The sequence below is a fragment of the Peromyscus maniculatus genome, chromosome 23, assembly GCF_049852395.1.
Source record: "Peromyscus maniculatus bairdii isolate BWxNUB_F1_BW_parent chromosome 23, HU_Pman_BW_mat_3.1, whole genome shotgun sequence".
NCBI classification, from domain to species: domain Eukaryota; kingdom Metazoa; phylum Chordata; class Mammalia; order Rodentia; family Cricetidae; genus Peromyscus; species Peromyscus maniculatus.
Window position 1 is genome coordinate 20,254,351 of NC_134874.1, and position 24,994 is coordinate 20,279,344.

Consider the following 24,994-nt stretch of genomic DNA (forward strand, 5'->3'; position numbering starts at 1 on the left):
CTCTGCCCCGGGACCCTCCTTGACAAGTGCGGCCACTGGGTTCTCGCGTGCTCCCCGCCACTGGCCTGTGTCAGCTTCTCTGGTGTTCGGGAGAGGCCTCCTACTGCTTCGGGCCACATCCTGGCCCTCCCATGTGCTGTGTGACCCAAAGCAAGCACCCGTGGCCTCTCTGTGCCTATGAGAGAACACGGACGATCTCATATTCAGATCTCAGGGCTCTTGGGATAAACTTTCCCAAACTTAGCTTCCCCAGTGAGAGTGTGTATCTCTAGGTTCCACAGAATAAAAGTGTTTAAAATACTGGTTCCTTTTGAGGTTTGATGGGAAAATCTATCCCCGGCCTCACTCTTGACTTTTTTTGGGTCATCCTTGGTGTACCTTGGTTTGCAGCTCTGTCCTTCAATCTTGCCTGTCTCCATACTCTCAGTAAATTCTTGTCTGTGCCCTAATTTGATTTGATTTTTTTTTTTGAGACAGGTCTAATGTATCCCGGGCTGGCCTTGAACCTGACAGTACCGCTTTAGGGTAACTGTGGACAAGGGGCCATCCTTATGACCCCACAGTGACCCAACAATGACATCTCCATTGGCAGTTTCCAAATGAGCCACCAGCCTGAGCTCTTGGGGCCTAGGCTAGCAGAGGACATAGCTCGTCTATACCACCTCTCAATGGGGCTTTGGGGGAATCAAATGGGGTCATGTGTGTACGATATCAAGAGTGGTTGGTGCCTGGGTGGCCTTGGACACCGCCAGCTGCTGTTGCTTTTGTTGGGAGCAGAACCCTAGACCGGAAGTCTATTCTGAGACCCACCCACTGCTGCCTCAGCTTGGAAGGAGTTCTCCCTTTCCCCTCCAGGGTCGTGTTGCCTTTGGCTTTGGCAGGTAAATGCACAACTTGACCTCTTCCTACAGTGTCATGCCTCCTTCTGAGCTAGCGCTCTGTCCCTCAGTCCCCTCAGATCAGCCGACAGATACTGATCTAATCATCATGAACTTCTGGGTGAGCGTTCCTTTTGTTCTCTCCTTCCTTACCCGACATCCCTTCCCTCCTCCCTCCCTCGCCTCCCCCCCACCCCCACCTCTTCCAAGAAAGCAGTACCTGGAGCTGGGCCTAGAGCAGAGACCTGTCACTCCAGCTACTCAGAAGGCCGAGGCAGGAGGATTGCAAGTTCAATATCTGCCTGGCCTGCAGAATGAGTTCCAGGCTAACCCAGGGTACAGAGTGAAACTCTGTTTTAAAATAAAAAGTGGGAAGGTCTGGGGATGTAGCTCAGTGGAAGCGTGTTTGCCTATTGTATGAGGACCCAGGCTCCAGTCCAATACTGAGGGTGGGGGAGGGGAGGGGAGGGAAGAGCCAATCACCAACTAACCATTGAAATCACTTGGGACCAAAGCCCCAGGATCTCAATGGGCAGAACAATCGACTTTTCTAAGCCTCCCGTAAAGAGCGCATGCCACCCTTCTGCATTTCAAGAAACCACCTCGTGTAGCCCAAATGTCCCCTGTCTTAGATAGGCAGCTTTCTCTGCAGTGGCAGACGGAATGTCCCCTGGTGCTGGCGGATGAAGGGTGAGCATTTCTGAGCCCAGGAAAACATACGCCAGCAGTTGAGTTTCCTTGTCCGTGTGCGCAGACTGACTGCACGTTGAACCTGAGAGCCAAGATCGAATGACGTAGATCCTTTCATCCTGGCTGTGACTCTGGGCTTCTCCCTGTTCTTTATGAATGGGGGTGGGGGGGTCCAGCCAGCAGCTGTCTGCAAGCCTCAAGAGAGACTGGGAAGAGGGGAGGGACTCCACTGACTAGGAATGAAGGACTGCAGCAGGGAAAGGGTTAAGCTCCAGGCTCTGTAAACCCGGGGCTTCAGGACACACTCCACCCTTCCCTCTCCTGGGCACTTCTTGTCAGGTGAAATAACCAGGGAGACATGTAGCATCTAATACCCTTTTTGTCAGCTAGCTGGGGGGAAAAATGTCATCCCAAGAACACCCAACATTTCCGGTCTTGATATGCCCCCCCCCCTTTTGACGAGTGGCCTAGTGATCACCCCAGTTGGGTTCTACAATCCATAGATTAAAATAAAAGGATGGTAGCTGGGCATGAAGACCCATGTCTGTAACCCCAACCAACACTTTGGGAGGCTGAGGCAGAAGAGTATTGCAAATTGGAGGTGAGGCTACCTGAGCTACATGCTGAGATCCTGTCTCAAAAAGTAATCAATATGTGGGCTGGAGAAGTGGGTCTGTGGTTAAGAGCACTTGCTGCTTCTCCAAAAAACCCAGGTTTGGTGCCCAGGATCCATGCTGGGTGACTCATAGCCACTTGTACATCCAGCACCACAGGACCGTAGGCCCTCTATGACCTCCATGGGCAAAGTACTCAAATGTACAAATGCTTGTGCGCGCACACACATGTATACACACACTTAAAAATAAAATCCTACTAAAAATCAATAAATAGGGGTAAGAGCTATGAATTAGTAGTTTAGAGTGTTTTCTGCTCTTATAGAGACCCCGGCTTCGGTTCCCAGCACCCACATAATGACTCACAACTGTAACTTCAGTTCCAGGAGATCTGGCGCCCTCTTCTGACCTCCACAGGCACTACACATGGTATACATACATGCATGCCAACCAAACATTAAAATACATTAAATACATTAAAAAATCATTAAAAAATCAATAAGTAGTTTCAGAGGAAAAATCAATAAGTAGTTTCAGAGGAAGAACCCAGAAAACACTGTTAACACAGATGGTATGTGCTGGTTCCCTTTAGAGCTCTCATAAAATATAAACTGTAGATCTGTATATAACTCACCTGTGTGTGGGACCTCACTTAGCTTTATGTTACCAGTCACTGACTCATCACAAGACTCCATGGCTGTAGTCTGTGAAACTGAGCTGCTGAGATGTGTGGTGCTTAGTCTCATGGCCTTGGCATGACCTAGAATAAGCTGGGAAGAGAGTCTTAGTAATGTATTATTTCCATCAGATTGGCCCATGGTTGTGTCTATGGAGGTTGTCTTGATTCTGTTAATTGATGTAGGAGGACTCAGCCTGAAAGTAGGTTCCCTGAGTTTGGATCCTGCACTCTATAAGAGAAGAGAAATCAAGTGGAATGTTAAGTATGACTGTCCTCATTCTGTCTCTGCTTGACCTTGGATGTGGCCAGCTGTTTCGAGCTCTGGCCCTGACTTCCCCACCCAGCCAGCCAGCCAGCAACTTGGAGTTGTAAAAGCTTAATAAGACCCCTCTCTCCTGAAGGTGCTGATGTCGCAGCAAAAGGAAATGGAGCAAAGACAAATGGTGACAGTTAAGTGTCCTGCAGCACCCAGTAGATAAAGTTATACCATGTTGTGGGGTTCACATTGAACATACTAATTTTATTGTTAATTAAGTGGAGCAGGAGGGGGTGGTTCTTGGGAGAAATAAAGGCTTGCATAGTCCCAGCCTGTTAGGAAAATAATGGCTTCCACTTTAGGAAGTGAGAACTGATCTTGGGGAGAGAGAGAGAGACGCCAGTTTCAATCACTTGAGCCAAAAGAAAGTGGAAAGCCAAGTTCAAGGGAGAGAGAGGATGTTCCACTCCCCCCCCCACACACACACACACTTCCTATACCTTTGCTCTCCCTAGTAAGGTTTGTTTCTTGCTCAAAATCTTTTAATGTGTTTAATGCCACTCTGGAGACACTGCACTTTCCCAAGGAAAACTGAGTGTATAAAGGATCACAGTCACTTGTGTCTGCCAATGACATTCCAGTGCCACCCTTGGCCCTGCGATGGGCCCCAGCTTTCTTAAATGGGGCCAGGCTGTGTCAAAATACCACATGACTCCAGCAACATGGAAAGACCCTGAAAGCCCAAATCATAGTTCACCCAGCCCTGAGCATCTGGGGATGCCATCCTCTTCTGTACCTGCAGCGATGGACCCAGAAAAGCATCCAATATGTACTGGTCAGCCCTTGGCTTGTCCATTACAGTGAGTCTGAACTACCGCCAGGGGTGTTGATTGAGTATTCCAGATACCTGCCCAATTCTGCTGGTGCAAAGAGGGCTCAGAATAGCAGGGAAAGGTGTATTGCCATCACGAGAGATTATTGGGAAGGGAACAGAAGGAGGAGGAGGAGGAGAAGGAGGAAAGAGAGATGGTAGCGATTGTCAAACCAGAAAACCACTGGCCCTGGAAAGCAAATCTGAAAAAGCCAGGAGTTTTCAAGTCCCCTCTGGTCCTGACTCCAACACAGAACCTGACTGCTGGAACAGAAGCTGCTGGGGGAAATTGTTATATTGTGCGTGCACGTGCAAGTACACTTGCCTGTGTGTGTGCACTTGTGGAAACCAATCACTCTCCACCTTACTTTTGAGATCAGGTCTCTCACTGAATCCCGAGTTCCCCCATTTTGGCTAGCCAGGATGACCAGCAGACTTCAGGGATCCACGCACCGCGTCTTCCTCAGCGCTGGGATTACAGATGCGCCCTGCACCCAGCTTTTTTCCAGGGGTGCTGGGGATTCCAATTCAGGCCCTCAGGCCCGTCCACCTTATGGACTGAGCCATCTCCCCAACTCCCTCCCCAGGGTGGGGGAAGGAACTCTTAACAAAACAGCAGGCTGCCAGCTTTCCCAGACCCTCACCACTGTCCCCTACTGTCAGGCGGTTAATGAAAGGATAGACTTCAGGTTTTCTCAGGAGCTGCCACAGGAGGACAGGTGAGTGTTTGTGTCACGTACACAGCAGAGGGGCACATGACAAAGGGCTGTGGCAGAGGTAGAGTTGTGTTGCCACTGAAGCCATCATAGAGCCTGAAACCAGTCACATGGTCCCCAACCGTCAGAACGACCGTAGCCCTGTCATACAGCTCTGTGGCAAATAGGGTACCTGAAAGCAGTCCCCCTCCCTCAGCCTGCACCCCCAGGGATGTCTTCCACCCCACGGTGTAGAGTGGAGTCCAGAAGGCCAGGGGAAAGCAGCTTTGAACCTCCTCAACTCAGAGTTCTCATACTTCAGCCTTGGCTTTAGGGAGCAGGGGCAGGTACATTCCAACCTGGTTTTTCTGGACTTTGACCCTGTGCTGGCAAGGCTTGCTTCTGACTTCCCCTTCTCCTCTCGCCCCGCCCCATCATGGGCCATTTAAATAACATTGTTCAAAGGCTTGGATGATCTCACTGTTTATCTTTCCAAAGAAGCTGAGCACAGACGACTCTCATCATATTTATGTAGCTTTAACCCCAGTGACCCACCAGAGAGCCCAGCAGGTTCCCGCTTCACAAACATCCCCCCTGTGGGGAAACAGCCCAGGGCCAGCACAGCCTGCCTCTGGAAGCTGTGCCTGAACCTATGAAGCTTTTATCCTGCACGGATGGGCACTGGAGCTGTGAAACCCTGGGAAGAGTGGTTCCACCGCCTCTTTCAAAGCTCAGCCTCAGTGGGCTGAATGCCTGGCTTCCAAGGGCCACCAGGAACTTGATTTGGTGGGACATGTTCGTAACCTTAACAATGAACTTGACATGTCAGTGGGGGCCTCTGATACACCATAGCTGATGTCTGTGTTCTGTAGTACTGGCTTTAAAATGGAAATAAGCTCCAAGTTTTGAATCACACCTCAAAATTCAAAAGGCATAAAAAAAAAAAGTGTAGTGTGAGCAGCAAAAATGACTGCCATTGCCTCAATCCAGGGTATCGGTTTTTTCTAGAACTACAGATTCCTATGCAATGTGCATAACGCACATGCACTATGTCTCTAAGTTCATGGCTAAAGAGAGGCGCGCATGAGAAAAAAAGATGGTCCAAGGGGCTGGAGAGATGGCTCAGCGGTTAAGAGCACTGGCTGCTCTTCCAGAGGACCTGAGTTCAATTCCTAGCAACCACCTGTAATGAGACCTGGTGCCCTCTTCTGGACTGCAGGGACACATGTAGGTAGAACACTGTATACATAATAAACAAATGAATCTTAAAAAAAAAAAAAAAGAAGAAGAAGAAGGTGGTCCAAAAAGAAGGCAAGAGAGAGGAAGAGAGAATAGAGTAGTCCTCTGATGGGAGGGGAGGGAAGGATTGAGAGAAGTTCGCCAAAGAGGTCATTTAACACAAAGCAATGTGCAATTGCTCAACTGTGTACTGTTTCATGATAAAGACACACCTACATGTAGCTTTTTAATGACTGAAAATTGCCGTGGCACGCACCATAACTTACGCTAAGTTACATACTACCCACACAGCTGGGTATTTCTGTGGTTTCCTGACAGACACTTGCTTTTTCATAATTCATTCTTTTTCCTTAGGGGCTGATGGGCAGAGTCGTCCTTTAAGTGCATTAATGAAAGCCAAATTTGAACTGCACTCACAGGTCCCGTGCTTTGAATAAGAAATGTCACAACAGGCTCATGTGCTCAGACACACAGTCGCCAGTAGGTGGCACTGTTTGGGAAGGTGACAGACCCTTTAGGGGGTGGAGCCTTGTTGGAGGAAGTGTGTCACTGGGAGTGGGCTTTGGGAGTTTATAGGCCAGCAATGCTGAACTTCCTGTTCTCTCTGTCTCTGCTTCCTGTATGCAGATAAAAATGTGGCCAGGCAGTATTGCCTGGTGCTTTTGCTGCCTGTTGCAATGTCTTCCCCTCCAGGAGGACTTACTCTCTCTCTCTCTCTCTCTCTCTCTCTCTCTCTCTCTCTCTCTCTCTCTCACACCATAAGCCCAAATAAACCGTTTCTTCCTAAGTTGCTTTTGGTTACAGTGTCGTAGGACAGCAACAGAAGGGTCACCAATCTAGACATCTAATTGCATCAACTTAGCTCATCAGGGTGTTTTTCCTTCATTTGATAGCAAGTGTCCAGTGAGGAAGGAAGAGCAGCTGGCTCAGAAAAGAAGTAAGAGGAATAATGAGAATGAAGCCACATCTAAGGAAACATTTTAAAAGCCTCATAGCATTCATAAATGTACGTGTGGTAACGTTCATCTATATCTGTGAAAATATCGTCATTTGTTTTTAAGGGTCTCTCTTGATGGGCAACTCATTCTCTATCCCAGTCATACCCCTATGTGTGACTAGGTGTCTAGGGTCTTTTTCCATCTCTGCTGGTCCATCCTGGGATGCCCACGTCCCCCATCTCTTGAACTCCCAATACACCAAGGCAGGGCTTCTCACAGTAGGGTCTCTGCACCTTCAGCACCACCCAGAACCTGCTGGAAATACACAATGTGGTCCAGGCCTGACATGCTGAATTCATACTACGGTGCAGGGCTGGTAGACCAGCATGTAGCCAGCCCCGGTTGTTCAGATTCTTTTTCCTGGAGGAATCACTGAGCTCTGAGGCTCAGCTTACCACCTCCTCATTCTCAGGGTGACTCACTTATGCCATGATTTTCAATAGCATTAGTGTAGTAGTCTTGAAGTCTACCTAGCTTGAGCACCATACATGTGGGTATGTCCCTCAGCAGTCACTCTACCTGACTGGTGCCTGTCCCCCTTTGGTTTTGGCGGAAATGCTCAATTGGGGATATACAAAGTAAAAGTAGATATAGGTAGGATATATGACTAAAATTATTTTTTTAAGCAAAGAGAACAAATTAAGCTCTCTCTCTCTCTCTCTCTCTCTCTCTCTCTCTCTCTCTCTCTGTGTGTGTGTGTGTGTGTGTGTGTGTGTGTGTGTGTGTGTGTGTGTGATGTTGGAAATGGAATCCAGAGTCTCTCACATGCTAAGCAAACATTCTACGATTGAAGTGAAGTACACCCCAGTTCAAGATTCAGCTTTAACCATACAATGAGCCCTTAGTATCCAAAGGGGGTTGGTTCTGTGTGGGAGCCCATTTTCAGGGTTCCTAGCGGCTGCACAGAGAGGATGATTGGACCAGAGGCCTGAGTGCAGGTGTCTGAGATGGTCTGTACTGGGCTGTGCTTGGGGGAGGTCTTTTGCTCCTCCCCTTGGCATTTCTATAAATACCCTAGGGCAGAGACAGTCAGGGCCCAATGGAATAGGTTCCAGGCCCTCTCGAGGCTGTCCTGTGTTTTCTGTTTCTCCCCCCTCAAAATCCTTTAATATTTCCTGCTGCTCCTATTCAAGAGCACTCTGGGGAAATGTAGGGGTGGTGTGTAGCCCCCACCCCACAGTTCTGAAACTCTTCATGAATACGAAAATCCCCAGATTCGCAGGTCCTTATAGGAATGGTGTCTCACGTGCCTTATGGAATTGAGGTTCATCTATAGATTGCTTAGTAATCTATAGATTACTTAATGCCATGTAATTCTGTGTGATCAGCTGCACTGTATGATCATGAAGTAACAACAAGAAAAAAGACAGCCGTGCTCAAAATTATTCTAAGATTGGCTGCACCCATAGGTGTAGAGCCCATGAGTGACAAAGAATATTAGTTGATTGCTCTTCTTTCCCTATGATGAATTGCCATCATTAAAGGCATCCTAGAGAAGAAAAGGGCTAACTTTGACCTACAGTTTGAGTGACAGAGCCCATCACGGCAGGCATGGCACAGCAGCAGGGACAAGAAGTGAACAGATCGCCCTACACCACCCACGGGAAGCACAGAGTGAGAGCAGGAAGTGGGCTGAGGCTATAAGCTCTCAAAGCCCACCCCCAGTGATACGCTTCCTCTAGCAAAGCTCTGCCTCCTACAGGTTCCATCACCTCCCCCCAAGCAGCGCCACCTACTGGGGACCAAGTGTTCAAACACCTGAGCCTGTAGGGGACATTTCTCATTTCAAGACTGGCTGGACTAGAGTGTGTTTGAGTCACAGCACCCCAGAGGCTGCGGTCAGCCACCTGAATGCTCATTCCTGCTGTGAGAATCTCAGACAGATCCTGAAACATGATATATATGCCTACTCCAACTTTGGAGCTTGGTCTATGCAGGACACCTGCAGGTGGCCTGCAGAATCCCAGCATCCCTCAGGACTTGGACATTGTGGTATCATGCCACCCTCCTACCCCCCAGCTAGCCAACTTTTTACACTTACAGGTTGAGCAGCAGCCTTCTGCTTGCCAGCTTCCAGAACAAGAATCCATTTTGTTATCATTACTGTTTTGGACCTGGAACTCACTATGTAGACCAAGGTTGGCCTCGAACTCACAGAGATCCACTTGCCTCTGCCTCCCAAGGGCTGGGATTAAAGGCGTTTGCCACCATACCAGGCTTGTTCCCTGTTTTGTTTTGTTTGCCAAGTTCTTGCTAGGTAGCCCCTGGCTTGCCTGGAACTGCCAATCCTCTTGCCTTAACTTCCCAAGTGCTGAGGTGCTACCATACACGCGAAGGAATAGTTGTACCTAATAACTGATGCGTTTAGGGCTCTGGTCAGCTGTTGATATAGAAAAAGATTTAAAATAACAGTGCTTTCCTAGTTCCTCTCTGGGTATTTTTAAAACTTGAGCTTTGTGGCATCAGACGCATGCTTCATTGGGAGAACTAAGGCATTGCCCGGCCGCTTGTGGTAACACTTCCCAGGTATTTAGAACTGGCCGTTTGGTGCTCTGTGTACCAAGACGTTCCACCCTCCACACAGGTGCTGGCATTACTTCCTTCTGCTGCTGTCCATTCAGGACCAGATTGTTCCTGGAGGCGCTGGAAGTATCAGTTCCTTGCTTTATTGCACCATCTACTGGCGCCCTTGTGGAACAGCTTGTCACCCGTGGAAAGTTGTCCGAGCTGTTATTTTCAAATTATGACTTCTAGTGTTAAAAATGTGAAAGTGCTGGGCGCACTGGCACAGGTCTATCATCCCAGAATGGATGGGATGGAGGATCATTGCAGGTTCGAGGCCAACCTGGCCTTCATAGTGAGGTCAAAGCCAACCAGAGCTACATAGGGAGACCCTATTTCAAAAACAAACAAACAAACAAACAAACAAACAAACAAAAAACAAAGGAAAGAAAGAAAGGAAGCCATTATGAAACTATTCCTTCCTTTAAACTGCTCTTTGCTCCAAGCATCTTGGCATTTCTTACTAACTTTCTAAGAGTGAGTGAGATTGCCTTTCCCCCTCCCCTTTCCCTACATACACCAGGTTAGTTTTGCACCCCCCTGGTTCTCCAGCCTCAGCATCCAGAATGATGTTATAACTGGAATGCTCCCTCATACCCCGAATATGCCAATACTTTTAAAAAGTGCCAAGACTTTTAAAAACTCCTTTCTCCCTTACCACATTTACTGAATCTGGGATGTATGGAAATCTCTGGTTTTTAGAAGTTCCTCCAATGGCTCTTTGCACTCCGGCTAGTATGGGACACCCTGAATCTAGCCTGTCCCCTTCACTCAAGAGGAGAATATAGGGCTTGGAGAACCATCACCCCGCCCCCTCCCAGCTCTTGGCAAGTCTATGCTCTCAATAATAAATGTAAGATGGCAATCTGCTTTGTAAGTGGGACTTTTAAGTAGACCCGAGAGAAAGAACCCTGTATGTCTACAGGTTGAATATTCCTACTCTGAAAACCCAGAGTCCAAAGTGCTCCAAAAATTTTTAAAAAAGCAAAAAAACTCACGACACTGACCTGATGCTACTGGTTGGGAATCCCACAGTTGATCTCCCGAGATGGCCCAGAGTGCAGGGGCGCTAAAAACCTGGCACAAAATTACCTCCAGGCTGTGTCTAAAGTGAGCCTGAAACATGAGTGAATTTCATGGCTTGGCTTTGTTCCCACCTCCAAGATAACCAACCTTGGTTTGTGTATGCAAGTATTTTGTTAGTAAAAATTTATCCAAAACCCCAAACAGATGCCAAGCACACTGGAGAAGAAACGTCCATGCCCCTTCTTTATTTAGCTAATTCAACACAACATGTCAGGCGCCATCTTGATTCTCGGGTTGGCAGGTTCCTGCTGGAGCTAGCTCGCCATTGTGGGGAGGTCAGTCGTTATTGTATATTGCAAATCATGTTGCTTGAATGATTGTATATCCCAAATCATGTTGCTTGAATGACACTGCTATATTTTATTTATTTTTTATAATTTATTGATTTTATATGCATTGGCATTTTGCCTGCATGTCTGTGTGAGGGTGTCGGGTCCCCTAGAACTATAGACCGTTGTGAGCTGCCATGTGGGTATGGGAAATTAAACCCAGGTCCTTCTGGAAGAGCAGTCAGTGCTCCTAACCACTGACCCATCTCTCCAGCCCAGTATTTTATAATGCTCCCATTGGTTTTAACTGGAATGGGCGTTGACTCCCTGAGGTAGCAGGCTGGTAACGAGAGCACCTAGCTCAGGCTGGACCCAGAACAGCTGCTTATGGATCACGTGCAAATGCTTAGAACAGAGGGTCCCACCTGATCGTGCCAACTGAATTGCATCTGTAGGGGGGTGGGGCACAGGGTGACTCTTAACCTGTCCTGTGGTGATACTGCAATCAAGTGGCGAACCTGCCCCCTCTTAGCGGGCACGCACCAGCCACCTACTTCGAGAATTTGGAAGATTAAGCTATCGACTTATCCTTTAGGCTTTAATTCAAATCTCACATTTCTAAGGGGGTGAGATGACTTGTGATTTTTTTTTTAAGGCTCAGCCAAAGCTGGTAGTCCATCTCTTTGCAGGACGCTGAAAGGCCACCTGGGTACAATCTCACCCATTGGGTGAGGATTCTCACCTGGAGCCAAGGACCAGAGGGGGGCGGGGCTTGGGTGGGATCTCGAGGCCCCGCCCCATGCAAAACCGCCACCTGTGTGGCAGCCAATCAGGGCGCAGCACGCGTCTGCCTCGCCGTTAACCCAGAAGTCTCAGGCGGCAGCTCGCCGAGGCCTGTGCCGAGGGGCGGAAGGATCTGGCAGTTGGGGCTGTTGGCTGGTGCTGCGGCCGGTGCATCAAGCAGTGCGAGGTGGTGGCAGTCGGGAGCCCGCGAGAAGCCTGCGGGGTCAGGGGCTCAGGGGCTGGGGACCTAGGTGTGCTGAGCACGGGGGCAGGAGAGGACCGGACGCCGCTGGACCACGCCTCTCAGGGTCTGGAACTGAGCTGTGTCCACCTGTGCCTTGGCCTCGACAGACCTGTGCCCAGGCCTGACCCTCCCTGGTTCCTGGGCTTGGTCCCCATGTTGCTCTGTGTCTGTGTCTCTGGTTCCTACCTCTCTCTGTGCCTGGATCTTGTCCTCTCCTCTCGCTGTTCTGGGTCTATTTCCCAGGCCTCATTTCCTCCTCTCCCACTGCCCAAGCCTGGCGCATATCCCTCCTCCTGCTTGTCTTTAGCTCTCCTTGTTCCTGGACCTCCTCCCACATGTCTCCTCGTGTCTATATCTGAGCCTGGTCCCTACCTCTCCATGACCAAGCACGTAATAGCATTTCTGCCTGTATCTCTACCTGCTGCGGTCTCCAACCCTCTATCACTGGTTTTCCCACCTGCTTACCGGTCCTTACTCCAGTAATTACGCTGCTGGTGTTAGCACATCCAGAGAGAGCTGGCTAGCTTACTTACATGGTGGGCTCTGGTTCATAGGGTGCCTTTGAGACCAGGTTACGGGGTCTTTTCTTACCCACATATCCAAGTCCATGTGGGATCCAGACCTCTGGGGGTAAAAGAATCCACTCTAGGAAAGGTGTGATACCTCTTGGAGTTAGCACTATGGGGATAAGAGCCAGGGGGCCACGAAATAAGTGAGCAGATGGCTTAGCATCATAAAGCTAGCTGGGAGATGTTGAAGTGAGTAGCCCGGTAGTTTGGGGACACAGCCCTCTAGGCAGGAATTTGAGGGCCCCAGATATGGGAGGGGGCTGGTGGGGAAGTAGGGGGAGGTCTTTGGGATGGAAGGAAATTGGCGCCTTGAATTATTGCCATCCTCCATGGGTCCTCTGGTGGTGGGGTCTGATGCCAGGCAGAACAGTGTGCAGCCTCCTCTCTGTTTTCTCTTGCTGCAAACTTACCCACATACCACAAAGTTAGCGGGTTTTTTTGTTTTTGTTTTTTGCTAGCCGGAGCTGGTTTTGTCTCTAGCTAGTGTCAGAGCTGCATTGCTGGGTATAGCGAAGCTGTGTGTTTGAAGCTGTGTTTTTAGCCGATCTAACTTGGCTAGGCCTGTGGCTCTTTTCCTGCAGGAGTGACCACACCAGCATCCAGACTTGGGACACTTGGGGGACTGGAAGAAGGCCAAGCTGAAGACCCGAGCTGACTAGGTGAGCCCAGGGCAGAGTTCTTACGGGAAGGACTTCTGCATGCTGAGAAGCGGCCCTGACTCTGACAGGGGTCTGGGGCAGTGGAGGAGGAGACAGAAGTCTCCATAGAGCATGTATCACCAGCATGCAGTAGACACTGCCAGTCCGAGGCAGCTCTGAGAGCATCCCCTGTGGGTGGCCGCTGTCGATCCCCTTGCTGGCGCACTTTGGGACCTTTTAACTGTCACATCAGGTAGTCGTTGCCAGCATACCCAGCACTGGACCCAGTGCAAAGGAACAAACGGATGAGAGCCGGGGTGGAGTTTAATGTGCCAGGTAGGAGCAGCTGTGGGGAAGAGGATGAGGAGAGACAGTCGTTGGCCTGGCCCTTAAAGGATGAGGTCGATTTCTTCTGGTTCACAGAGTGGGAGGCACCCCAGCTGAGGCATCGTGACAGCCCCCAAGTCACGAGGTTGGCAGGAAGGGAGTTATTTTTGCTAGACTTTTCCTCCTCCTACCAAGAAAAAGGTATGGCCCAGGACTTGACACAGACATGTTGTAGGTACCTGTGCTTAGCATGATGCTTAACACTGGCTATAGCATGCTGCACCTGACAGATAACCATGTATGATGATGCGCTTTGAAAATGGCTGGCCCGTGTGGCGCTTGCTCACGGTTCAGGCCCTGGAGTCCAAATGACCCCACCTTCATCTTCTTCCCTGTGGTGGGCGATGGGCTGCTGCTTACAGCAGAATGACAGAGAGACATGGGAGCAGTTTAGAGAGAGACAGCCCCATGGCTTCTCCTCACAGACCATGGCTAGGCATTCATGTGTGGGAACGGGAATCTGAGAGACACAGGAGGTGGGGTGGCTTGGGTTTGGGTATGTTCCTTTCAAGCTGCGGTTGGAACTGAGGAAGTGTTTGGAGGGCACCATGAGTCTGAGGAAGGGCTCTCTGAGGCCACCTGGAAATAGGCTACAAATGGCCCTTTTCATTGTGGGTTATGCTTGGTTGTGTGACACATAGACCCACCTGGGAAGCAACCCATCCCAACACTGTAATCCTCTACACACTGGCTCCCTAAGTCTTATCATAATCAAAATCTTTAAAAAATTATTTTTATTATTATGTAGGTATTATGTTTCATTATGATTTATATGTTTGTGTAAGGTGCCTGCCTACCTGCACGCATGTATGTGTGCCATGTGTGTGCCTGGTGCCTGTGGAAGTCAGAAGAGGCCATCAGATCCCTTGGAGCTGGTGGTTGTGAGCCATGCTGGTAACCAAGCCCGTATCCACCGCAAGAGCAGAGCCACCTCTGGCCCCCTTGAAAACAAAGTGTTTTATTACAGTACATTTATACTTAAGCCTTGCCATCTAGCACAGTGGACAGTCCCCAGTGAATATCCGGTTTCCCTAAGAAAGCTGTGTTAGGGTGCACGAGACAAGTCCTCAGTAGGGAAGATTCAAGCATACGTAATTTGGGCCTTATTTTAGCGCCTTCAAATACTGGTGACAGAATGATTGAATACACATGGGCCCATTGAGTGCTAGCCACAGTTTTTTCCTCTCTGGCAGAAAATGACGGGCCGAGCCCGAGCCAGGGCCCGTGGCAGGGCCCGTGGTCAGGAGACGGTGCAGCATGTGGGGGCTGCTGCGGTGAGTACCCACCTTTTCCAGATCATCACTGGGACCTGTGGCAGGGAATTAAAAGATTTGTCTCAGTGGTAGAGCACTTGCCCAACATGCCGGAGGCTCTGGGGTCCATCCCAGAGTACCTCAACCCAGCAGGTGTAACCTGGGTGCTGGGAGGAACTGAGACCTAGTGTGGTGTGAGGAGCTGAGTCGGCCTTTTGGTGGCTCTCACTTCAGATCCCTTCTTAACGATCACATGCTTAATGACTAAGTTTCTGAATGCTGGGAACCAGTTTAGGACTAATTAGTTCTCTATGGTACCCACCCTGTGGCCTAAGGGAATTCAGTTGTATTTGTGCCTGAGCAGAGCCAGCAGCCTGGGTACGCCTCTCCGAGACCTCAGCAGTCACCCACAGAGGGGGAACTGGTTGGCCGAGGACGACAGAGAGGGATGGTAGTTGGAGCCACAGCCAAGTCACAAGGTAAGCAGTCAGGATGGCGGGAAGGGGGAGGGGACGACACAGGACGCGGCAGTGACGGGCTGCCATGTGCAGGGTGCTGGGTGCTTCTGTGAGGGCCCAACACACGCTGCAGAGTAATAGCGTGTGTGCCACCCCATGCAGCCTGGAAATGAGAGTGCAGCTTACCAGGACCATCTCAGCAACACACAATTAAACCTCAAATGTGGCCTCAGTTTGCCTGCTCTGTGTTAACGAGACATTTTTAGACTCTTGTCTTGGCATCTGTAGTGATTTCCTTACAGCCTTACTATAGGTTTGACTTTGTGTGTCTTCACTTGTGCGGGGCTGGGCAGAGAATCGGCACAGACAACTGCCAGCTCTCAGGCACTTTGCCAAAGTGTGCCCGGCTGCCAGGAGCATGGGAAGTCTTGTCTTGGAGGGACATTGCTCCCCACATACATCTTTTTCCTCCGAAGGAGGGGAGACTGGTTTCTGGGAAGTCCACTAGTAGGGTGCTGCCATAAGAGCCACGCCCATAACTCCGGCTAGAATGCCACCACCAGAGCGCAAAGCCAAGGTTGTTCTGTGGCCCATGCTTGCTGTTGCGCTCAGGCACCTGGCTGTATACACACCGCACATGGAATGCCTTGGTAACTTCAGACTCCTAGGACTGTTTTCAGAATAGGCAAAAACTGATGGGTTAGTACTGTTCATGCGCAGTGTGACCCAGTACAGAAGTGTGCATGCTCCTGCGGCTGATGGTAAGCAGGACTGAGAAGTCAGGAGGCTACTATCACACTCATGTTACGTCCTCACCCAGGTTGTAGAATTAAGACCCTACCCCGGGTCCCTGCAGCCGTAATAATAGCATGCAAGGCTACAGAGGACACAAAGGCCGTTGAGACTTAAACTATGAAAACCTTATTTCCCAATCAACAAATTCATGCATCGGGTCCTGGCATCATAGCCCAGGCACCGAATTCATGTAAGGAGTGGCCAGAGACAGGGTGGAGATAGCTCTGCAAAGGATGAGGTCACGAGATGCACAAGAGTAGGCTGCATCCGCCACCTTGAGCCACCGTGGGGATGCGGCCGTCCTCCGACCCACTCACTGTAATCGGTGAGTTGCTTTCCTCGCTCCTCAAGAACTGCAGATCTCAGCTGGCTTTCAGGAGCTCTCGCTGGCAGAGAGAGGAGGGCGTCGCCGGGACTTCCATGACCTTGGTGTGAACACCAGACAGAACCTTGACCACGTCAAAGAGTCGAAGACAGGTAGGCTCACAGAAGCACCTCTTCATGGGGGCACTTTTCATGGCACGGGGCTGTCGTGCTTCTCTGGCTCAGGGAGGGGAGCGCTCTGCTCAGCAGCTGCAGCCTCTCAGCCCATACCCCTATGTCTGTCTGTCTGTCTCTGTCACACACACACACACACACACACACACACACACACACACACACACACACACACACACACACGAGAGAGCTGTGGCCACCCGGCTGGTACATGTCTTAGCGGTGTTTTCTGGCAGATTTCGTTAAACATTTCAGAAACCCCTTCTAAAGAGATCAGTTGTTTCTGCAGTGGGTCTGTCATCTCCCCTGGAGCAGTAGGGCAATAGTCCCCAGGGCCAGCTGTCTTGAAGGCAAGTGCTGACCACTGGCCTCAGCTCTGCTGTGTCTGAAGGAACGCTCTCATAGCCATAACCATCCCGGGGCTGACTGTGTGTGGTGGCCCCTCAGGCTCCTCGGGCATCATTGTGAAGCTAAGCACCAACCACTTCCGGCTGACCTCGCGCCCACAGTGGGCCCTGTACCAGTACCACATCGACTACAATCCCCTGATGGAGGCCCGCAGGCTGCGGTCAGCACTGCTCTTCCAGCACGAAGACCTTATTGGAAGGTGTCATGCTTTCGATGGGACAATACTGTTTTTACCCAAGAGACTACAGCACAAGGTATTTCAGATGTCTCCACTGGCAGAGGGGGTGGGGCTGTCCACCCCAGGCTCAGAAAGGGGCTCCTGGTAGGGGACATGGGGCACCCAGAGGCCCTTTGTGACTCACTCTGTCCTTGGAGTCTGACAGAAGCCCTGTGGAGAGTTATAGGAGGGCTCTCAGCTACTCGGCCAACTTCTTAGTCTCAGTTCACTTGTCTGTCTCAGGGGGGCTTGTCTCAGGGCAGGGGCCCCGGGAGCCTGGGCGTGCTTTTCTACACAGGTGAGAGCTGGGTTCTCACCTCTCTGGCTTTAGGTCACAGAAGTTTTCAGTCAGACTCGGAATGGGGAGCACGTGAGGATCACCATCACCCTGACCAATGAGCTGCCGCCTACCTCACCCACCTGCCTGCAGTTCTACAACATCATATTCAGGAGGTGCATGCCGTGGCTGGCGGCGGGGTGCATGCCGCAGCAGCGGGGTGCATGCCCTGTGGCTTGTGTCTGGGGACAGGAGGTTGTTAGCGGTACATGGGCATTTTTAAATGTGGTTTTCTGACAGGGAATTCATTTCTCTGCCTCCAGGATTCTGCCCCATCCCCCAGAGGTGCTGCCAGTATGCCTTTGAAATACTGTTTGAGCTTTTAGAAAGCATCTTGACGGCTCCTTCCCCAGGGTGGGTGGGAGGCTGCTGGGGCAAGTGGCACCCACATGGGGAGCACATAGTGCACTTTCCAAATACGGACATGCTCTAGGCATTGGGGAGATGGCTATGCAGGCATGAGGACCTGGGTTCAAATCCCCAGCACCCACAAGAAGCCAGGCATGGGGTGCCTGGGGTGGGGCAAGCCAGGAGAGTCACTGGGTCCCCTGGCTACCAGTCTAGCTCCAGGTTCCCTGAAGACCCTATCTCAAGGGAGTGAGTGAGGTGTGAAGAGTGATGTCATAGAATACCTTATGCCCTCCTCACTCGTGCGTGGGCACACGCACACCTGCACACACCCCACACATATAACACATACACGTTCATCACACACACACACACACACACACACACACATTCTATAGAAGAGCTCTCCCTGTGAAGAACCATTTAAATGAGGCAGCCCTTGGGTTCATGACTTCCTCCACTCATAGATGGCTGGTTTACTGTGAGGAGGGACATTTGGCCTGAGGGAATGCATTTGCCTGGTGCATTTTTCTTCAAAGGAAAGCTACCTGGGGAGCATTAGGCAGCTGGTCACCCCCGCTTTTGCAGCTAGACACAGCCACAGACAGCATGCAAGTGGCTTGTCTGGGTCTATCACGACAGAATGGAATCGATGCAATTCAAATGTGACTTAAAACATTTTCCCCAACTTTTAGACATTTTAAGAATGTTAACTCTGAGGCAGTGTAGAAATGACTGGCCTGGCTGTGGTGACAGCCTGCCAGCCCTGCTGACTATATGTGGTTCCAGGTTGTCCCTATGATTTACCATACTTACTGTCCCGACTTTCAATTTGTAGGCTCTTGAAAATCATGAATTTGCAACAAATTGGACGGAATTATTACAACCCAAGTGACCCAATTGATATTCCGAATCACAGGTTTGTATGCCGTGGAATGTCTGCCATCTCATGGGCTGCACAGACTCTGCAATAGTCTATAAACCAGAAACTGTCTGTTGGCACTAAAGGGTTAAGGGAGCGTGTAGCCTGGCTTACACGGTACAGAGCCATACCTGCCTACTTACGTTAAAAATCAGTCCCATCCTAGCCAGCCTCACAGACCGTGTGAGCTGCTGTTGGTCTTCACTGCCAGCAGCTGAGGGTGCTGAGACATGGTGGCTCATGCTAGATGGCCCAGAGTGAGGATGGGTTTAATCAGGTCAGTGTATGCTTAGCAAACGCTGCTGAAGCTGTGGGAAAGACAGGGCTCTGTCTAGAATCTTGTACTAGGAAGTGAGCTGGCTCAGCGCTTTCGGCTTCAGACACAGGGCGCGGAGCATGAGGCTTCCCCTGACCCACCTTGCGTTGGCAGGTTGGTGATCTGGCCTGGCTTCACTACTTCCATCCTTCAGTATGAGAACAACATCATGCTCTGTACTGACGTCAGCCACAAGGTCCTGCGAAGCGAGACCGTTCTGGACTTCATGTTCAACCTGTACCAGCAGACGGAGGAGCACAAATTCCAGGAGCAAGTGTCGAAGGAGCTCATAGGCCTCATTGTCCTCACCAAGTACGGTTTCATCTCAAGAGCCCAGGGCTAGAGAGCAGTGGGGCCCGGGGAGTCGGGCAGGGGTGAACCAAAGTGAGCCGGGTGTGTCGGATGTGTGGTGTGGTGTGTGTCGCCTTTCCTGTGGCCTCCTGCTCTCCACCCTTGTCCATTCCCTTGTTTCCAGCCATTGTTCAGTCCCTCCCCTCCCCTCCCCCTCCCCTCCCCTCCCCTCCCTCCCCCTCCCCTCGCCACACATCTCCAGGGGACTGGGAATATGAGTTGGAGCCTCATGTCCCAGATGCCCACAGGTACAACAATAAGACCTACAGGGTGGATGACATTGACTGGGACCAGAATCCCAAGAGCACTTTCAAGAAGGCCGACGGCTCAGAGGTCAGCTTCCTGGAGTACTACAGGAAGGTAGGTTGTCCGTGGGTGCCCTGCTCGGTCTCGCCTGCGTCACTGAGAAATCCCCCACCTGTCAGAAGCGCCCTGCTCCAGCAGCTCTCTCCACAGAGGACGGTTGCATTCGACAGTGAGTGCATCGTGGGGAAGGACAGGTACTGGCAGTGGTGGCACGCAGCTGGCCGTGGCCCCTTGCTCTGTGGCTTTGCCTGGTCCCTGCCGGCCAGCTCTGCTGCGGCCGGGTCTCTTTGTCCAGTTCTCAGAGGTCTCAGTAAGGCAGCACTTGCCCCTGGCAGGTGATCGAGGTGAAGGATCATCCCAGCACCTGTGGCCCCCAGCCCTACCCACCTGGATCCTGAGGCCAGGACTCTAATGAGATGGGGAGAGGGATACCCCAAATTCCTGCATACTAGTCATACATGTTCAGTGATGTGTGAGGACCATGTCTGAGGGAACATTAACTTTTTTTAAACTCTGATTGTTGGTTCCTTAAGGCACAAACTAAAAAAAAGACATGGATCATATTCTTTAATGCCATGGCCAGCTGGTGACATGTTGCCCTAAGGTGGGCATTAAGAGTAGACTGGTACAACTTGGCTTACTGATATGATGTCATTCCTTTTATGCTCAGTGGAAATTTTTAAAATCCTAATTAAAAATAGAAACGGTTGTATAATGAGCAGCTTCTGGTTGTATAGAGGACAGGAGAGAGCTGTCACACCCTGGGCTTGGGAGCACCATGACAGTGACCTGTGGAGTCTGTTCTGTGTTGCCCTGGTCAGGTCTCCAGAGCTAAGTCCTGAGGACTTGGCTACATAGAGCTCATCCACCTAGGAGAGCTGGGTCAGACCCGTCCTTCTCCTGGACCCTCAGTGGATGGTAAAAATGCTCCCAGGGTATACACATCATCACCCCTCAGGACAGGTTGACACTGTCTAGCCCAGCTTGGTACTCGGCTTCCGTTGTTAATTAGGTATCTACTGCACCCACCATTGGGCCACACTCCCTGGTTGGTGTGTAGCATGCCTTCCTTTCCTCTTGAGCAGCAGTACAACCAGGAGATCACAGACTTGAAGCAGCCGGTGCTGGTGAGCCAGCCCAAACGGAGGAGAGGCCCCGGAGGCACACTGCCTGGCCCGGCCATGCTCATCCCGGAGCTCTGCTACCTCACAGGTACATAGCGCTCCCCCATTCCCTTCACTCATCCCTACCCAACCCCGCTGGGAGCCACGCAGCCTTGCTGACTGGCTCTCACTGGCACTGCTCTGGTTGCAGGTCTGACTGATAAAATGCGCAATGATTTCAACGTGATGAAGGACCTGGCCGTGCACACGCGACTGACCCCTGAGCAGCGGCAGCGGGAGGTGGGCCGCCTCATCGAATACATCCACAAGTAGGCCAGCTCAGCACTCTGAGCTTCTGTTTGGGGGTTCCCTGTGGGTCTGGGAGGGATCTTGGAAGCAGGAAGTGTGGCCTCCTGTGTTGGTGGGGCTGTGTCCTGAGTCCCTGATACCAGTTCTTCTCAGGGAGTTAAGAAGTGAAACTTCACATGCAGATGTGTCCTTTCCTAGCTCGTCAGGAAAAGGCAGTGGGACAGGGAAGAGCAAGCAGTTCTCATACATACTTCCCTGTTTGTGTAGACTCTGGGTCACTCGTTGGGGTGGTGCTCTGGGCACTAGAACTCAAGAGTTGGAGAAAAGCTTATCCGTGTGTTCTAGGCCCAGGGTGGCCTTGAAGTGTGCCGCAAGCCACGGTGGCACTCTGTCCACCGGAATGTGGGTCGCCAGCCTGGCTGCTGCTGCCTCAGCAGTGCGGGGTATATGTGTTAAATTCACAGGGATGACAATGTGCAGAGGGAGCTTCGTGACTGGGGCCTGAGCTTCGACTCGAACTTGCTGTCCTTCTCAGGAAGAATCTTACAATCCGAGAAGATCCACCAGGGCGGGAAGACGGTAAGGCTGGGGGGAGGGAGTCTGGGCTGACTCTCGATGGGGCAGGACACAGCCCGCCTTGCACCAGGCTGCTCTTTCCCCAACCCCTGATCCTGCTCTCTGCCAACTCTGGAAAAGCAGCAGCGCCACCTGACAGGGTCATTCTGCAAGAGGCAGTCTGTGACTCGAGCACATGTAGGAGCCCTTGGAGCAAGTAAAGGTCTGCTTACGACAGACTGAAGAGCTGGGCAGTGGTGGTGCACTGGGAGGCAGAGGCAGGCGGATCTCCGTGAGTTCAAGGCCCGCCTGGTCTACAGAGCTATTCCAGAGCAGCCAGGGCTACACAAAGAAACCCTGTCTCGAGAAAAAGAGAGAAACTGAAGGAAGCAACATAACTTGGGTGTAGAAAGTCCTGCCGAGGAGCCTCACTAGATTGGCTCTGCCTGGGCCATGAGTCTCTCAGGAGTCGTGCTAAATATTAGAGTGCTTTTATGTTTCCTCTTCAGGAAAAGGAAAAACAGGATTTCTCAAAACTAGTTTTTAAGAAATCAAATGCCGAAAATACCTACTCTTTTCAACTGTTTTGAGTAAGCCATGCCTTCCTGCCTTAGGCAGGACTGGAAGATACAGTCCAGCCTGGTGAAGCGACAGAAGACTCACAGGGACCTTAGAAGCTCTGGGGATTTGCTGTGGTGGTGACCACATGTGGCTCTTCCCTGAAACTTGCTATCTGCACAGGACACCACTGTCAAGGGGCTTAGCTGTCTTCACTGCCCCAAGAGGATTTCAGTGTGTAGACCAGGCTGGCCTCTACCGCATGGAGATCTGCCTGCCTCTTCCCTCCTGAGTGTTGGGATTAAAAACATGAGCCACTGCCCCCAGCCTTATTTTTTACACTTTTATCATGAGGAAAAAGGTACTTGAGTTTCAATAAGTCTTTAGGAGGAAGGATGGAGAGTTTGTCCTGGGCCCTCAGAAGGGTATGGTATAGGAAGAGTCCTCCAGAGGCATCTGGTGTCTTCTCTCCATTGGGGACTTTTGATCTGTCACTGTGATTCAAACTTAAGTGTGGTAGTCTATGATTCCAGATGCACGATGGGATTGGGCAAGACCAGCGGCTTCATCACAGCTGACAGTAGCATCTCTGCCCTTTATTCTAGTTTGATTACAACCCGCAGTATGCAGACTGGTCCAAAGAAACGAGAGGCGCGCCGCTGATCAGCGTGAAGCCGCTGGATAACTGGCTGCTGATCTATACCCGCAGGAATTATGAAGCAGCCAACTCACTGATACAGAACCTGTTCAAAGTGACTCCGGCCATGGGCATCCAGATGAAAAAGGCTATCATGTGAGTGTCTGCAGAGTGATTGGCACTTGTCAGGAGGGTGTGCATGCTCCAAAGTGATGTACCAGTGGGCTCATGGCAGCTTTGAGAGCTTCCAGGGCTCCGTGTAACACAGAGGGACCGGATGGGAGAGGAGAGCAGGCAGGGATGCTCTAGGGATAGGCTCTCAAACCAGGATGGTGGTGCTGCTTGTTAGCCACGCCCTTCACGGAGTGGTGCTCCTGTATCTGTGCTTTGTACCATTTGGGATTGGTGCAGGGATGCAGGGTGCAGGTTAAGGTCTGAGGGTTGCGTACCGCCCATCTTTATTGTCGATGCTAGGATCGAGGTGGACGACAGAACAGAAGCTTACCTGAGAGCCTTGCAGCAGAAGGTGACGTCAGACACTCAGATAGTGAGTAGCTGCTGGGTGCAGGCCGTGCTGGGGCCTGGGGGTGTCTCAGAGGACAGGGGACTAGGGTTTTGAAGCCTCCTTTTCAGGTGGTTTGACCTCAGTAAGGCTGCTGAGCTGGTGCCTGTGCGGGTGTGTGCCTTGCACAAGGTGAGGAGAAGCCAGGGAGAGGAAGGCCACATTCTGCCTTGAGGCTCTGGTTCTAGAAGCTATGGAGATCACAGGGCCAGGTCAGCAGCCAGACTGCAGCCCCCAGGGTGAGGTCCGTATGCTCAGGCTGCTGAGCACAGAGCATGCTGCCATGGGCATCTCTCCTGAGCTGGGATGCCTTGGCATTGGTGAGCGCCATCTTTCTGTCGTGTGAGGCTTGGCACCCAGGAGAGGAATGGAGAGGACAAGGTAAACTGGTGACAGCCAGTCCTGTGTGTGCTTGTGGGGGTCCTCACAGTGACAGTGTGAGGCGTGTCTCCCGAGAACATGGAGGCTGAGGTAACCACTGAGGAGAGCATCACCCCATTCTCACACTCCCTACTACCTCTGACGTCGCCACAGTTTTAAGCTGGCTCTTGGAAGTGCAGACAGCCACCTGGGCCACTTATTCTGGCCATGCTGCCTGTGGCATCAGTGTGCTGGGGGCCCATGATCCCATCACCTGGTGCCCCTCTTCACACCAGGCACACGTCTAAGTTTGTGTCCTGCAAAGGCTTCGGACTCGGCTCGAAGGCCGGTCCACCTTGAGCTGTGATCATGCTGCTGTTCATCCTGCTGCTGCTCGATTAGGCCTCTACAAACAGTAGGAGAGGGCCACCGGACATCGCAGCAGCATGGGTCAGGGCTCGGGGCAGCAACCAGCCTGGTGTAACCCGGTTACTGCCCTCTGCCCACGAAGCCACACAGGCTAAAGATGGGAGACTGTCTGCAAGGGAACCACACTGGGAAATTCATTCCTCCCACTCTCCCCCAATTCTCACATCCTCAGCCATGTGAGGAAGGGGGCCCTGCATACTTGGACTCAGAAATTAGCCAGTTAGTTGATATCTCTTCAAGTTTCCCATGAACATGTCCCCTCCCCCCCATTTTGATGTATCCTGCTGATCTCTGCCTCCTCAAATCCTGAGGCCAGCACCACAGACCTCATTAGCCTGGGAGTTGAGAGCAATCGCTTGTAAAGTCATTGGCCTCCAAGAATGAAACAAAGCCCCCAAGAGCAGATTCTGTGAGTCCAGTGACTGTTTAGGCTTAAAGCTGTGGTGATGATGATGATGATGATATGGAGCAAGTGGTGTAGAGCGCCACAGACCCCCATTGTCTCTGTGTCTTAGTGGGGACCTGTGAGTTGCACAGAGAATGGACCTCCAGTGAAGGCGAGACAGTCCTCTGTGGCATGGTAAAGAGAGAAGTTCATGACTGAGGATGTACCATACTGGCTTCCAGCTGGCTGCTGATGGGAGTCTGCCGAGTCATTCTAGTCAGACTTTGACCAGAGGCTCATCTTAGTGGGGAAAGATTAATTGTAGCTCATGGCTCAGAGTTTCTGCCCAAGATCCCTCGGCTCTGTGGTCTCTGGACTGTGGTGCAGCAGAGCATCTCAGTAGGATGGAGAGTCTCATGACTGCTCGTA

At 51.2% G+C, this 24,994-nt stretch overlaps 1 protein-coding gene across 8 annotated transcripts in view; it reads left to right on the forward strand.

The window, feature by feature from the left end:
• Positions 1 to 564: 564 nt before the first annotated feature.
• Piwil1 (piwi like RNA-mediated gene silencing 1) overlaps positions 565 to 24,994 on the forward strand; it is a 32,053-nt gene continuing 7,623 nt past the window's right edge. Inside the window, exons 1-16 of one of the 8 annotated variants that reach the window (XM_076560737.1) lie at positions 615 to 881; positions 13,015 to 13,092; positions 13,495 to 13,599; positions 14,652 to 14,732; positions 15,076 to 15,190; positions 16,316 to 16,441; positions 16,910 to 17,124; positions 17,419 to 17,540; positions 18,611 to 18,691; positions 19,125 to 19,322; positions 19,610 to 19,721; positions 20,753 to 20,879; positions 20,982 to 21,099; positions 21,544 to 21,658; positions 22,798 to 22,985; positions 23,304 to 23,376. In XM_076560737.1, coding sequence (XP_076416852.1) covers positions 14,655 to 14,732; positions 15,076 to 15,190; positions 16,316 to 16,441; positions 16,910 to 17,124; positions 17,419 to 17,540; positions 18,611 to 18,691; positions 19,125 to 19,322; positions 19,610 to 19,721; positions 20,753 to 20,879; positions 20,982 to 21,099; positions 21,544 to 21,658; positions 22,798 to 22,985; positions 23,304 to 23,376 — 1,668 coding nt within the window. In that variant the 5' untranslated portion in view covers positions 615 to 881; positions 13,015 to 13,092; positions 13,495 to 13,599; positions 14,652 to 14,654. Of the gene's footprint in view, positions 882 to 11,646; positions 11,929 to 13,014; positions 13,093 to 13,494; positions 13,600 to 14,651; positions 14,733 to 15,075; positions 15,191 to 16,315; positions 16,442 to 16,909; positions 17,125 to 17,418; positions 17,541 to 18,610; positions 18,692 to 19,124; positions 19,323 to 19,609; positions 19,722 to 20,752; positions 20,880 to 20,981; positions 21,100 to 21,543; positions 21,659 to 22,797; positions 22,986 to 23,303; positions 23,377 to 24,994 lie in introns of those variants that run through there. The other 7 variants (XM_076560735.1, XM_076560734.1, XM_076560736.1 and 4 more) reach the window with 7 other exon arrangements.